Source organism: Geospiza fortis, unplaced genomic scaffold (genome assembly GCF_000277835.1).
Source record: "Geospiza fortis unplaced genomic scaffold, GeoFor_1.0 scaffold112, whole genome shotgun sequence".
NCBI lineage: Eukaryota > Metazoa > Chordata > Aves > Passeriformes > Thraupidae > Geospiza > Geospiza fortis.
In genome coordinates this window covers 12,846,503-12,862,146 of record NW_005054298.1, presented here as the reverse complement: position 1 = coordinate 12,862,146, position 15,644 = coordinate 12,846,503, and the positions used below count along the sequence as shown (strand labels likewise).

General features: G+C 41.5%; 1 protein-coding gene across 3 annotated transcripts in view; it reads right to left on the bottom strand.

Moving 5' to 3' along the window:
• Positions 1-15,601, bottom strand: part of SMARCAL1 (SWI/SNF related, matrix associated, actin dependent regulator of chromatin, subfamily a like 1) — a 34,971-nt gene extending 19,370 nt beyond the window's left edge. For 2 of the 3 annotated variants that reach the window (XM_031058864.1, XM_031058872.1), the window contains exons 1-9: positions 15,467-15,601; positions 13,864-14,965; positions 13,121-13,171; positions 10,315-10,575; positions 9,098-9,148; positions 6,335-6,515; positions 5,246-5,396; positions 2,287-2,445; positions 477-542 (exon numbers count right to left, since the gene is read on the bottom strand). In XM_031058864.1, the coding sequence (XP_030914724.1) occupies positions 477-542; positions 2,287-2,445; positions 5,246-5,396; positions 6,335-6,515; positions 9,098-9,148; positions 10,315-10,575; positions 13,121-13,171; positions 13,864-14,875 (1,932 nt within the window). In that variant the 5' untranslated portion in view covers positions 14,876-14,965; positions 15,467-15,601. The other variant, XM_031058870.1, reaches the window with a different exon arrangement.
• Between the last annotated feature and the right edge of the window lie 43 nt (positions 15,602-15,644).

Sequence of the window (15,644 nt, the reverse complement as noted above, 5' to 3'; positions counted from 1 at the left end):
CCCCAGCCACACAAGTACACTGGCAGCCTGCAGTAACAGTCAAGAACCCTAAAACCAGGGAAGGGCCCTAGGCAATGCCATTCTGACATACAGCAGCAATCTGTGTGCCAAGAAGTAACTGATAATGATTATTTTCATTTAACAAGCTATTTTGACACCACGATATTCTGTCTACTCTCCCTGAATGCATCCAGTAAGTTCTGACATTCCCTTCTCCCTGTCATCCCAGAACTCATCAGTGCCAGAACCACAATTATATCGAACTTTTGAAGTTGTTTTGTTAGGTTCTACCATCTAATATTTGTATGGAAACAAGTGGTAAAGCCAAATTTCAGTCTTGGATCTACACTATGACCTGGATTTCCCCTTACACACCAAAAGAATTCAGCTGCTGGTTCCTAAACCTGGTAAGTGGAGCTACACTGCCCTGGGAGCCCGAGGTTAGCAATCAGAGCTTTGGCACCCAGCATACACACCTTGAGTAGAGGCATGGCAGCTCGGCAGCGTGCAGTTTTTGTGTTCTTCAGGAAATGAGATTCATCCTGAAACAAAACAAGCATGAAAGCAAAGTGAGCTCAGATCCCTAGTCAAAATGCAGGTCACAGAACAAATTCCCAATATTCTCAGCTATCTAGCATTACAGGCCTTTCATTCAGGATATTTCAGACATTGGAATAGTCACATCAAATTCTAAACAAAAAGACAGGATGCAGAGTAGCAGGCTTCCTGCACTCAAACCTGCAGCTGCAATCAAATGGAACAAAATCAAACCTTGCAGGCATGAATCATAAATAAACACCAAAAAAAAAGTGAGCAGAGGGGGCTGGAGAGGAAGGAGAAACAGGAATATTATTTCCATAACTGATACTCATTTGCCCCTATGTATCTTTTAAATGCAGCAAACATAGGAGACCTATACAGTGCCAGTTCCCTTAATAAGGGGTTAATGCAAATGATAAGGAAAAAAGAAATCTAATTAAGATCCAACTGTTCTGCTGATAGGGCTCACCAGGTGGGTAATAGTCTCCTACTTCAGACATCACCCTCAAATGGGTTTCACTTCTACTGCTATAGTAAGGCAGAATTTAAGGCACAAAAAGCAGCTGGCACCCTCCAAGGGTATATTCTCATCTTTCCATGTGTGTAGAAACAAGCATGCAAAGACAATGTAATGGCTTAGCCTCTCAGGCACAGCCTTCTCCCTCCCAAATAACAAATAAGCTACATTAATTTTTCCAGCCACCAAAAGAAGATGGAAGAAAAAGCAGGAAAGCTCAGCATGCAGTAGGACTACCCTCATCTGTAAAAATCTACCAAGGGTCCAAATTTGAACCTATAAACACACAGAGAGAACTTCTGCCAGTTCAGGGCTGGTTAAAAGTTCCAAGGCCTTGAGCCTATAAAAATAAAAATCTGCATTTCCACCTTGACAGAATGTTTAGTCAGTGTGTGTAGGACACAAAATATAAAAATGAAAAAGATTAGTTCCCCCATGAGTAGCTTGGTCTCCAAAGAACTCCATCTATTACCACATTCCCATCTGATGCTGAGAAACAGAAAGATTAATATATACCAATTGTCATGATCTTTGGGCAGGTGTGTGTGTGCTGAAAACCAGACTGAGAACATCAAATACTCATAGTAAGCTACATATACACTTTTGCTCTCTATTGATCCAAGCTGGATTTGAAACACTAGGTGTTTTGAATTTTTAGTAACTGAAATCCAGAAAAATGCCATTTACTGTGGCTCTATAAAAAGATAAAAACTGGAATTTGAAGTAATTTACAAAAGAAATTATACAAATGATCAAAGAAGGCTTAATGCAGATTGTCAGTGGAACACAAGCTAAGGGAGATTTTTTTGATGCTTTACCCACATACTTGATGTTGAAAGGTTATCTGGTTTACTGGATAAACACTAACACTACCCTGAAGTCCAAGACTTAAGAAGATACAATTCCATGACTACTGTATTGACACACCACATTAAACATATTTCTCTCCAGCAGGGGACATGACCAAGCACAATGAAATCAGAGAGGCACCATAACCAGTAAAAGTGAAAACACAGCCTTAGGAATCACAAAGGAATTAAACTCTACTAGTTATTTCAAAAGGCTTCAGAGAAACCTCATGCTTGTACTCATGAAGACAGCTGTGATCACAGCCACAATTACAAGATACTTTCAGTCCTAAATAAGGCCCACTTCACACTTCTTTGCTGTACAAAGGCTACCCCATTTGCAGCATACAATTAACTTGAAGATTTTAATGTACCACTTACAACAATAACTACTTGGAATGTGCTCTTAAGTTGCTTGTCCATCCTGCTGAGGAGATCAAAACTGATGATGTTGATCAAGCTTCCTGTTAGGTTGTCTTTCCCACTCACTATGACATTGGTGCTTCCTGGACTCAAGGATGGAAGCCATCTGTGGAATGCCTGGAGGAAGAGGAAAGAAATTCATTGCATTCTGGTGCTTATCTTCTTTGTCAAGATCCCAAAGCACTATGCAGAACATCCTCATGAATATTTAGAACATGGACCCACCCCATCCACCATTAGACGTCACTTTGGAGCACAGTAAGGGTAAGCAGCCCTCCCATGGCAACCTCCCTGGTACTGGGAACATCAAGAACAGAACTCAGGCTACAAGGCAGCATCTACTTTATACAGCAAGGAAAGCTCAAACCCTGTTCCTTCTTACTGGAAAAAAAACCCCAAAAACAAACAAACAAAAGAAAAACAACCAACCCCAGTAATACGCCAAAAAACCAAACAAAAATCTGATCTTTAGTGGAAATGTGCATAACTTCTTGAGAAAGGTACCTGCTATGCTCAGAGGCAGAGAATACTGTGACCACTGCTTACAGGGAAATTTAGTTTTCCCACTCAACAGGAAACCTACAGTTGTGAAACACAGACTTCTAAGCAGTAAACATCTGACTATAGCAATGTTTACTCCACGGTGAGGGTGGAGATGAACATCATCATCCAGATGAACAAAACCCTTCCACTACCACCTCTTCTTAAAAAGTCCACCAAAAAAACCCCAAAACCAAAAAAACGAAAACCAAAATGAAAAGATCAAGTTGACAACACACCAGCTGCTCTATGACAGCAGCTGAAATTCATGTGGTAATTGTCATTCAATCAACCTCTTGAAATGCTCCACACACCAGAGCAAGATATCCTCCCCCAAACCCATCTGTTAGCCAGACCACCCACCATTTCCCTTGTAATTCTGTCCCCAGTGACACCAAGCTCTCAGCAACATTTGAGATCTGCTGATGTTGCTCTGCAGAAAACTGTCTGGGCCCATCAGGATCTGGTCCCTACAGAAATGTAACCAAATGGTGATGAGAAATGGCATCTCTGTCTCCAGGAGCTTTGCCTGTTGAAATCCCCCAACCACAATCATTCCTCTCCACTGTTCAGCAATCTCATGCAGCAGCAGGAGCAGTTAAAAGTGAGCTTCTCACATTTCTCAGTATGTGAGAAAGTAACAATGAACTATCCTTCTCCACTCACTGAAAGCACCACCAAATGAGCAAATGTGCAGGCAACGTTAGATACTACCCAAAAAAGTATGTGCTTGACACCACATCAGAATTTAAGACAAAGGTGGCAGCAAAAGGAAAGTACCTGGAAACTCCTACTGTACAGCCCTCTCCTCTTATAAAGGACATGAGACTAGTTTACACCATAAAATTGATCCTGAATTTTTTATGGGGTGCTGACCTTAGTCCATAAGAAGTGCTATGAAACCACGCTGTTAATTATTTAAGTTTCAGTGCTGAACTCTAATGCACGCAGGTGCAACACTTCAGACCCAGGAGTACCTTGTACCTTCCCATGGCACCTTGACTATAAAGTCACCCAGTGGTCTGAGCACAGAAAGTCAAAATACAACACTGATATTGCTAAGATGAAGAAAATTTCTGCTGATTTGGTTCCAGAGACACCACAAAAGCTTGTACCATTACAGTACAACACATCTGTACAAGAATGAACTGAGTAGATTACAGACTATAATAAATTTCACCTTCCGAATTTCTGTGACATATTTTTCTTACGTCCACATCCATCACATACTCAAAAATCAACCAGATCTCTAAAGCAAGTGTCCTAACAAAACATCTCTCACAGGAGCCTCCTGGGCAGCTGGGAGTAGGGTAAGGAAGAAATCAATTACTCAAATGTAGAAAAAACCAAAACAACCAGACAAAAATGCCTCATATTTCTTAAATCTCCTGAAGCAGAACGTAGAAGTTGATTTGCAGTTGCCCAATACTTAAGGAAACCTAGGCCCAAATTGTTCCTGGTAGATATCCCACAGAAGTGATGGATTCAGGTTAGGTGCTGTCCCACAGGTCTATAGACCTTGAGATTTCAAGTATGATGAGCATCACTCCCTTTCTCAGTAAACAACCTTATCTTCTTTTCACCCTGCATTTTGTTGCACTACTGGATAATAAAACTCACACCAAGATGCAATGCCACATTCCAGGAAAAGCTAAACTCCCACCTCCTCCTTCTCTGGAAAGAATTCACTGACCTAAAAGCTCTGGCTCACCTTTTTCTCCCACAGTGAACATTTCACTAGCCTATGGTAACCCAACAGCCTCAGTGTACAAACTACAGCAGTGATTTATTTCAAGACACATTTCTCAGCCATACAAGCTTTCTTGGGCTTTGACCAACATTAATAAGGGACTCAGAGGAGTCAGCAGCATACACTGGACAGGCCAAAAGACATATTATGAGAGACAATGATGATGATAATGGGGCTTTTTGAACTGAACGGAGAATCCCAGCATCTGGGACTCGGTTCCAGCCAAGGAACTGGCAAATACTGCTATGATGGGCTCAAATACCAGACAATTGCTTGAATGTAACTATTATCTTTGACACTGATGACCAAAATGCCCACTTGGAACCAACTGACTTGCAGGAAAGAAGTTAACACAGGGTCAGAGGACACACTTTCTCTAGCTGTCCCTTCTCCCAACAGATCAGCTGGACTACAAAAGGAAAATCAGCCAATAAAAAAAAAAATAAGGCATACACCATACAGTCAGTGCCAAGCATTTTCCCACCATCATCAAGTTTCTAAATCAGTACATTTTTTTTGTTTTTTGCCTTAATACATTTAGAAGTTTAACTTTGGCAAAGCACAGTACAGTCTAACCATCCCACAGGCTCTTCACTGACCCCCTGCACATGGCCAAGCCCACAGTACCTCTGCCCATGTAAACCTCACAGAAGAAGGAGTGACCACCAGCAAGGGCCACTCCTGCTGGTAATAGGCAGCAATGCAGATGGCCTGGATGGTCTTGCCCAGGCCCATGTCATCCGCCAGCAGCAAACGTCCCTTTCTGGAAATTGCAAAACTGGGGAAAACAGAGAGGGAAAGAAGAGTCAAGAAATGGGTTATATCTGACAACCAAGATGAGCACAAGTCATGAGCAAGCCTCTGATGTGGATCACCTGGAAGTGATCTAGGTTCTTCAGTAAACCTGGATTTTCTCCCTTAGTCTTCGTACAAGTGAGAAGCTCCCACAAATCTCTCAAAGCTTGGAAACTCCTTAACAGAGTGGTTCAGCTCAGTTCTTAAGAGATTTTGATTTCATATGAGAAGTAGTCTCAAGACCTTACAATTATTTAAAGCACATTTTTTCCATTATATTACTCACATTGTGTTCCAGAGTTCATTCTAGCTAAGAAATTATTACTAAAAACAATAGTAATTTAAGACCATTAAGCACAGACTGTCCTGGACTGCATATTGAAATCAACAACTATTGATCATATATGATGGGGACAGGGACATTTAAACTTTTATCTGTACATATAATTAGTAATTTTAAATGTTTTAGGGCTTGGATCCCATTTTCTGGTCCCTTCCCATGCATATTTAATATTCAAAAAACAACAACAACAGAAGAGATGCACTTGGGAAAAAAAAAATTACCTTACAAAATAAAAAATCATATGACAAATATGTACATACTGAATCACAAGAGGGAGACCAGAGATGTATCATTTGATCAATTTTTTAGGCTAGCAAAATACTACTTTCCACCTGACTCATGATGAATTCTATCTAGAAATAAAACAGAAGTCACCTAAAAAATAATAATTATTTAAAAAATCCCAAACAAACCATCCTATACCAAACAATCAAAAGCCCAAAGTGGCAGAGTATACTAGACCCAGATTCTAGAGAAATGCAGAGCCCTCCATGGACAAGAAGGCAACCTTGGCACCAATAAAACTGACGCAATTCCAGACAAGGACTAGTGCTTAACAGCATGCAAAAAGGACATACTTCACACCTTCCCGCTGAAAGGGCATGAGGCTCGTCACAATTCTGGAGTCCACTCCTGAAAGGTCAGCATCAGGAATGTCTGTCAGTGATGGAGATCTCTGGAGCTGAGCAGCAAAGGTCTTAATTACTGCTTCAGGCAGTGGCTCCACTTCTACAGACACGAGGCTCAGTAACTCTTGCACTGCAAAGAACAGAGCAGTTCATTATCTGAAGGGACAACACACACACAACTTCCATTATGGATCTCAGGACACAACCCTCAACCTTGTCAAAACTATCATCTCCTATCCTGAAACAGCTCACAGAAATCACGGCCTCATGCACAGGTGTTAGCCTGGCCTCTTCCCTAAAGTCTATTTCAGAACCCCATGATGAATCACATCTCCTCCTCTCTTATTTAGACTTGATTATAAAAAACTGCAACTCTGATGCCATCATTCAGAGACGATTGCTACTAATACAGCTGAAGCTGGATTATTCATGCTGAGGGCAGCTTAGGGCACACTTTACTCAGAAATGAAGTACAGATTTGAACAAAAGAGCTCCTGAAGCCTAAAAAGCAGGGGCATCTTTATCTTGACCTTGGGATTCTGTACCTCTGAGGTGCCCACCATGCCAAAACCACCAGAAGTGACCCAAGACAGTTACCTGAAGAATATAATTAATCTTCCATTTTGAAAACTCTCTTCTCCTCCCGTTCCCTGAATTCACACAGTTGCATTCTGCCTCCACTTTAGCACATTGGGTAAGAAAACAGGAAGCACCTCAAGACTCAGAGAAACAGCTCTTGTACACCAGCAGCAGCACTCCAGCAGCCATCCTTCAGGACCTACAGCCCCTCCCTGCTCAGCTGGTGGCCACTAATCTTCTCCTGGACAGAAGCAGCTCACAGGCAGCCACTTCAGTTCCTCAGTACTAGTGCTCCCTCACCCATGAAGCCTCACAGCTTTATTTTCCCAGTTTGACTAAAGGGATCCCCAGCATCCATTATGCCAAGACCTCAGAGCCTTCATCTTTTCATCCCACACATCATAACAATTAGAGCATCTAGCCAATTGTCCTCTTGGATGACCTTATTTTAGTCACTTCCAGCAGCCTCTCTATCCCATCCCCCCAAAAATAAGAGTGTTTCTTTTTAATCCAACAGTTAATTTCTAAGCAAATTAACACCAGTTTTAAATACGCAGTGAGCTGTAAACAGGAGAATTTTTTAAATAAATTTTGTCCAGTGACTATGAAATCAAAGACACTTCTACACTAGAAACACAAATGCAGGTGCACAAATTTTTATTGCAGGAAGCAACTTCTTTTTTTTTTTCTTTGGTACTTGGTTTGTATATGAAGTCCAGAAGACCAAAAAAAAAAAAAACCTGCTTGGAAAAACAACTAAAATAAGAACTCACTATACCAGCAGTAAATGCACCAGAATTCAATTAGGTATTTTTGTTTCAGTCATCTCCAAGAGGAAAACAGCAGGATGGACCCCTGCCATATAAAGGGGGAAAGCAATTCCAAGAAATATACATATGAAAAGATTTCCATTTGTGGTTGGGCAATGACCAAACTTTTAAAACTCTCTGGTTTAATTTATACTTCTTCAATAGCAGGAACTCTCTCCATCCAAAGAACAGCACAAGCTTGTTATTACACTCACAAACCGAGCTGTGTGTTAGCATAATTGCTACAATTTGCTCACTGATAATTCTGTTGCTATTGTTCTGTACATGAGCTGGGAGAGTGATTAAGATGTATCTGCCACCAGCATGATTCATCCAACAGACAGTTTTTAGTGAAGTGACCTTTATATAAAGATGACTGAGCAACTAGGCAAAGAGACATTAACCTCTACAAACAGTTCCCAGCTAACAGATCTCTCTGCTGGAAATGGCATCCAGCCTAAACTCTCTTTTTTTAATTTTGACGTAGGCAAATGAACAGGCAACAAAGCAAATGCTGCTCCTCTAAAAGGCACGTGCTGGAATCCTCAAATGCCCTCACAAATTACATTCTGCAAGATCCATGGAATTATTTTCCTTTCCTCAAATCTGTGGGATTCTGAATACCTCATGTAATGTGTACAACTCCCAGCCAGCATGACTGATCCTATGACAGACTAGGAGGTGATGTGTCTGCTCACACTGCCTGGCACATGCTACAGGATCAGGCCCTTTGCATGTACAAAAGGCCTTTTGACAAAATTGTGAGCAATCATCAGTGCTCACCAAAATCAGGAATGTCAACATCCCAACCTGCAGTTTCATAACAGTCTCCTCCAAGACACACTCACTTGTTTTCAAGACCTGGCCTTCCTACACAGCCCCACCACATGGCTTTCAGCCCTACAACCATTACTAATGTTATTAAGGCATGTATCATAGAAGCAGGCACTTAATTATTAAACACACTCTGGTATCCCATGGAAGCAGGAGCCCATGCTGGAGAACAAGTACTCTGAGAAACAGCATTCCACCTCTGAAACACTCACACTTGCTAAGGATGTGCAGAGAGCACCTGGCTTATTATTCTTCTGAAACTTACCCCAACCAAATTTCACAGCCACAAACCCTCACATGAGCACTGAAGGAAACACAGCATGCTGACTGGGATGATAAATAATAGTTACAATCTATAGGACTTGTGTAATGCTATTCATCTCAAAGCACTCTATAACCTCAATTAAACATAAAAACCTGAGAAGCAGATGTGCTAGAAGCATGCTGCAGAGATTGGATGATTCTGCAAAGTTGCATCTATTAGGAAAACTTAGTTTGGGGTAATCCTCCAGCAGGAAGTTCCACTTTCTGGTATTCATATCTGCAATAGTTACAACAAACACTGCCGTAAGTCTCTTAAAAAAAGATTGAATTCTCTGTCCATAAGAACATGTCTATCTGCCTATATCCTCTGCATTTCAAAACTGCTTTAGAACAACTATTACCTTGATCAAAATAAATTCTCCTCTGCTGTCATGTTAAGCAGTTAGTTTGGAGAGGATTTAAAAGTATGACCACACATCTAGAAATGGTGGTATCACCAGAGCAAGCCAAGATCAGCTCTCCTAATGAACCCATCTGCTCAAGGATTTTGGCAATCACTTATCCTTCACTGCAAGAAGGGATGAAGAATGTGTGCAAAGTTTCTGCTTGTGAACGAACAAACTCTGACTTCAGTCAGTAAAACAATCACTTTCAGTTGTGCCTTTGCACCCTAGAGTCAAAGTGCTCAGGAGGGTACAGGAGGAAACTCATCAATATCCAAAATGGAACACCAATGCCAGACCTATCTGGCAGGCTTATCCCTGGGTAGCATCTCTGTGCAACATCCAGGGAAAGAAGACTGAATTCAGAGTCAGGTGAAGGCACAATGAGGAGGTGGAGCCCTGCCCAAAGAACTAGAGCTCCAAAATTTCTTCTCCATGCTGTCACTGTGCATGTCATGTCATCACTGTGTCTCATTTCCCAAATTACAAGTGGAAAAAAAATTATATTTACCACAGAAATCTGAATGCCAACATAAAAAGTGTTCTACAGTTACACTTGCCTTGAAAACATTGGTAAAACTCCTGGTAAACTAAATCTGCTCAGGCAGTTGCAGCCACTATACACCACAGTAAAGCAGAAGCAAGAGAACATCCAGTTGCATTTGTTAATAAAGACAAGAACTTTGCAAGGTCTCCATACTGCTGGTAAATTATCAGCACAACCCACCTCATTACCAGTATTTACAGTAAATGTCAATGTAATCATGCTGAGATCTGAACTATCACCTCAGCTAAGAGGCTGAGGACATGTTCTGCCATGGGATAAAGTGCTGGACATGGATACAACACTAAACTAGAACTACAAGATCTTTTAAAATCTTCACCAAAGCACATCTCTTGTGCTCTTTCAGAGGGATGAACTCTCACAACCTCTTATCTGTGAAGCAAGAGCAGCCCCAACACAGACATTATTACAAAGCAGACACAGCAGGAGACTCACCATAATTTCTGGAATCCATCTTTTTGAACACTGCAATCACTTCTGCGGAATACCCAATATCGACCTCAAATCGCAGGCGAGAGATGAGCACACACTTCCCTTTGACCAGGGCTGAGGGCTTCTGCCAGTTCTTACACATCTTCAAGAGGGATTTCACATCAACCCTACTGCCAACAAAATGAGAGCCTGATGCCAAGCCAACCACATTTTCTCCTTCCAGTGGTGCCAGAATTACTGATGAAAGTTGATTTGCTGCTTCCACTAGGGAGAATAGAGATATAGAAAAGAATTAATAACAAAGAACCCACACAAGTTTAAAAGGAATGATTCCCTGCTTTCATTCACAGGGATAAAGAATAGAGAAAGCAATGGCCTGGAGGAGGAGGCTGGTGGGATTTTCCACAGAGAATACAGCAGGGGCAAAGGGAACATGTGATAGTAAATGAACAAGGGCCTGTCCAGCACTGTGATTGCACTAAGCTCCCTCTCTGTCAGCAATTCTAAAATGTGGCTCCCTAGGCCAGGGCGAGCAATCTGCAGAAGCACATTTAGCAGTAAATTGCACCCAGCCTTACAGTGCTTTAACTCAGAAAATCACAGGCACAGGGGCATGGTGATCAATAGCATGTGTCTGAAAAGATGGGAAGGTGCTTCTGTAAACAACAAAGGAGGAAAATTTAAAAATATCTGCCTCCTGCCTCATGTCAATATCTGATAGACAATCCATCTAGGAGGAATGCTGTAGGAAGGAATCTAGTCCAAATTCCTAAATCTCTTTTGTTACAATTTAAGTTCATTACCCTTTATTCTGTGTCTTACAGTTAGACTTGCACTTCCACCCAGCCATCTGCACTCCTGTCTTACCCATCACCAGCAATCACTTCTGACACAATGCCAGGGCACGGAGAGTGGAGGGACACAGCATTTTACAGATGCTAGCCTGAGAACACAGCTATCCACAGAAATAAACATGCCATTAACCCCTGTGTTTCTCTGCCAATCCATACCCATGTGTTGCTTTTATTATTATAACTGAACTCTGATGGTTAAGAAATACTATTTCTTGTACTTTTTACCGAAGCAGTGAAGTTTGTGCCCAAGCCTCCACCACACAGATACTACAGTAACACAAAGAGTCATGAACATTTCCAGAGTCCATTACACTCAAAAGCAGGGGACCATTAAGCACACTCCACCTCCAAGTACTTGTGGAAGGCAACTTCCCCTCTGGGAGATGTTTAGAATAAACCCAGGTGAATCCAGTCCTTTGAGCACTGAGCTGCACATGATGTTCCTCTCTGCTTCTTTTTAACTACTCCAGAAAACTGATACACAGCAAAAAAGTACAAACTTTAAGTTCAGTGGTCAAGATGTGAAAATGGAGAAAAAAAATTCAGACAATTTCTTCCTAATCAATTAATAAATAAACCATTTGGGTATCATCCAACCTTATTTTAAAATAAGTGGCTTCCTGAATAAATCCAAGCATTTGAGATTTCTACTCCAAATAAAAAGTTTAAAAGTACCCACTGAAAATAATTTTTAAATTAGAGGCATGGAAAAACACCAATTTACAACTTCTCCTCCTAATGCACCATACAAAAGATTTTAGATTCTACTGATTTAGCATTGCATAGTTAGAGGTCACCTCTACAAGTAAAACTGAAAGAAATTAGGGAGGAAAAAAGCCTATTTTACTCCTTTATTTCAACATTTGTTTCTAGGCTTGACTGCAAGTTTAATTTATAGTACAAAGGAAAAAAAAAGTGATACAGGATCACATTATTCAGAAAAATTAAATTACAAGTGGGACCTTTAAAAATAATTGGTTCACACTTTCAGTTTTACATTTTCAAGGCCCTTTTATGTTAGTTCCCTTTTCTCAGGCTATTTTCCCCAATTTCACAGGCCAATGTTGGTCACATACTGTCTTCACTTGTAAGCAGGAACTTTCTACAGAGTACTCAGGTATTTTATAGCTTTAAAGAAAAATGCTTGATTTCTAAAAACCATTCTCTTCATTTGCAGGCTCCTTGGTACAGAGACTCTGCTCTCATCTGTACTTGATACACTTCAAGCAAGCCAACAGCATTTAAATTATAAATGTGCGGCAACCCACATGGGAAGCTAAAATACCAGCACTCAACTGTGGTTTTTTAAAGTGCTCAACACAGGCCTAATTCTGTTCCCACTGAAATCAATAGTGATTTATCACTCCAGTACAGTGTGCTTCTGAAGAGCCTACCTGAAGTGTTTGCCTCTATAATCTCTCAATCTTTCCAGAATAAGATGACAGGAGAGGAAAAAAAAGATGAACCCACCCTTGTTATACCAAAAAAAGGGCAAATTCATTTTAAGTCTCACTCAAAACTCTGGAGAACTACCCTTTATCCTTTTCTGACAGACAAAATGAACAATAAATGTGTTTATAGAAGAGCTATTTTAAAAGAAAATACATGAATGGACCCAGAAATTAAGCATTAGCCACTGGAACACACTCAGTTTTCAAAACAAATTCAAAACAAGTACCAGCACAGCAGATAATTTTCCTATGATCTTGTTGCTTGCTGAAAAATGCAATGGTAGAGAAAGGGCAACCTGTGCTTGGTATTTAGATTACATGAAAAATTAAATTATTTCTAATCAACTACAAAGTATCAGAAAAATGTTATGAGCTTGTTGCCTAAAAGATGGGCATTATCTTTAAGTAGCACTATGTTATTACTCAAGACACTAACAAAGCTAAACAATAACAATGGAAAGCAGAGGAAGGAGGGGGTGTTTTTATCATTCAACATTTACTTACAGACACTGCTGTAATCTTCCATGCTGAAATTCCATTTTTTCATAGCAGGATCTAAAGTAGGGCAAGAGTAATAGGGCAGAATATGAATCATTTGGGGCAGAAAAAAACTGGTGGCGTGAAATGTTTATGAGAGGTAAAAGTACTCAATCTACTCATGCAAATTTTTTGCCACACATCTGAAAAACACTTATGCCCATGTTTACAGCTACATGACACCAGAAAAAAACATGAGGAATATGAATACTAAGACAAGAATGCAGCAGCCATTCACAGGGATCAGCAACACCTGAGGGAAAACAAAAATAGAATAAAACAAATAAAGGTAATGATAAAATATTAGAAGAAAGACAAAAGGGAGAGATTCCAATGCTGTCTGTAACCCAGGAAACAGAATCGGCTCATAACTCTGAACTACAGCTGATGTGACCAATTTTCACATCCCAGTTTATGAATAACTTTGCTTCCTTCACTTCCAACAAACTGACCAGCTGCAGCCACTAAACTTCTCAGAGCACTGCTTATAAAGCAAGGCTTCAGACTTCTTTTCTAAATCCAAGCTCAAGCTATTTATGTCCAGAATGTCTATCCAATTTAATCAGTATTTACTTCTTTAATCCTCCATTAATGCCACATATTCCACCCCAGCAATAGGTACATTGTAAGAGCAAGTAGCAACTACAATAGCAGCAGATGCCAAAACTTCAACCCAATTTAAAACAGAGATAACAGCAAACAATTCTTACCATAGGCTTTGCTTGGTACCTTCTTAAACGCAGCAATAAGTTCAGCATTGTACCCTATTTCAACCTGGAATCGGTCTTCCCCATATTTCACACATTTTCCTTTTATAACATTATTTGCTTTCTTGTGAGAGGCAGCTTCAAAGGCAGAGCCCACATCAGCAGAGGTGGTCAGCTTCTGCATCCCACCACTGGCCTGAGAGACAAAACCTCCCCCTGTTCTTTCTGTCACTGTGTTTATGCTTTCCAGCATTTCCAAATCGCTCAGGGGGGCACTACTTGGTGGTGAAACATATGTAATGGCAGATTTGTCCTGAGTTTGTAAATCTTTACTACCATCAGGGACAAAACCTCCCCCTGTTCTTTCTGCCACTGTGTTTATGCTTTCCAGCATTTCTAAATCGCTCAGGGGGGCACTACTTGGTGGTGAAACATATTTAATGGCAGATTTGTCCTGAGTTTGTAGATCTTTACTACCATCAGGGTGCCCATTATCAGTGAATCTTGGATGAGCTGGTCCTGTGGGGTTTTTGAACGCTGGGTTGCATTTGGGCTGCTGGAATGTTCCATGATCAACTGAAGTGTGTTGTCCATCTTCCTGACTAGCAGCATCCAAGAAATGTTTATGGGAATAACTCAGAGAATTTGGGAACATGGCAGGGAACTGCTTTAGGCCACTTGTTTGCTCCAAGTCCTCTGAACAACTCTTTTGCTGCTCTCTGTGTGAGCCAGCCATCTGTTGCTTTGCTGTGTAATGGTTATAGCTTTTCTGGAGACAGCTCCTCTGCTCCACAGGCACGTTTGGATTGTGTGGGGGCTGGCTGGTGAACCCGACATGATTGTTTTCCTCCTTGGAGCTTCCCGGCTTGCCCAGCCTGTGCCCCGTGTGCGGAGATGCAGCGACGCCCATGTGCCCAGCGCCCTGGGCTGCCAGCCGCTCTGCTCTCCTGGCCAAAGCCAGCCGCCGGTTCTCCTCAATCCTCCTCTTCTGCTCCTCTGTAAGGCCTGATGACATCTTCAACAATTCCAACAACAAATCTCTACCAAAACTACATTGGGAATTAATCACAGAGGCAACTGCTTTTTTAGAGGAAGAGAGGCTAGTCTGCAGGGAAAAAAAAAAAAACAAAAACAGATTATTATTGTATTGATAACTTAGTGTTATTAGTGAATGAATATTACTGTAACTGATCCTACACGAATCTAGTAGTACAGTAAAGCTGTCACATCAATGCTGAGCCTTTATCAGGTGACAGACACTGATGAGGCCTTGCATGCCAGTCCTGCATAGATAAAACATATGGAAAAAGTAGAAAACACCGAGTTCTCTTCTCTGCAATTCCCAGCAGAACTAATAAAACAGCAAAGCACGGGGACACCCTGCACTGCAAAGCCAGCCCTGCGAAGGCACATGGAGGCAAAGGATTACATCCCTTTGGTGTCAGTGTGTCTTACTTCGGGTACCTTTTAGCAAAGATGGGACGATGCCCATCTTCCCTGTTCACCTTCAGTTCCTGGTTATCTCACACAGCGTGGCAGATACATGCTGAACCCCACAGGACAGAGCCAACTCCTCCTGAGAAAGCTCCATTCGCAGGTCACGGACCTTCAAACAGCAGCGAGGAGCTGCCTCCCGTTACTTCTCCCAGCAGCCCGCCCCGCTCCATGCGCTCGCCGCCCGTCTCCTGCGGGATGCCCGCCCCTCCGCTCCTCAGCTTCCTGCGGGGGGTCGGGTTCACCCTCTGCCCCCTCCTCTCCCAGGAGCCGGGCAGGCTCCCGTCCCA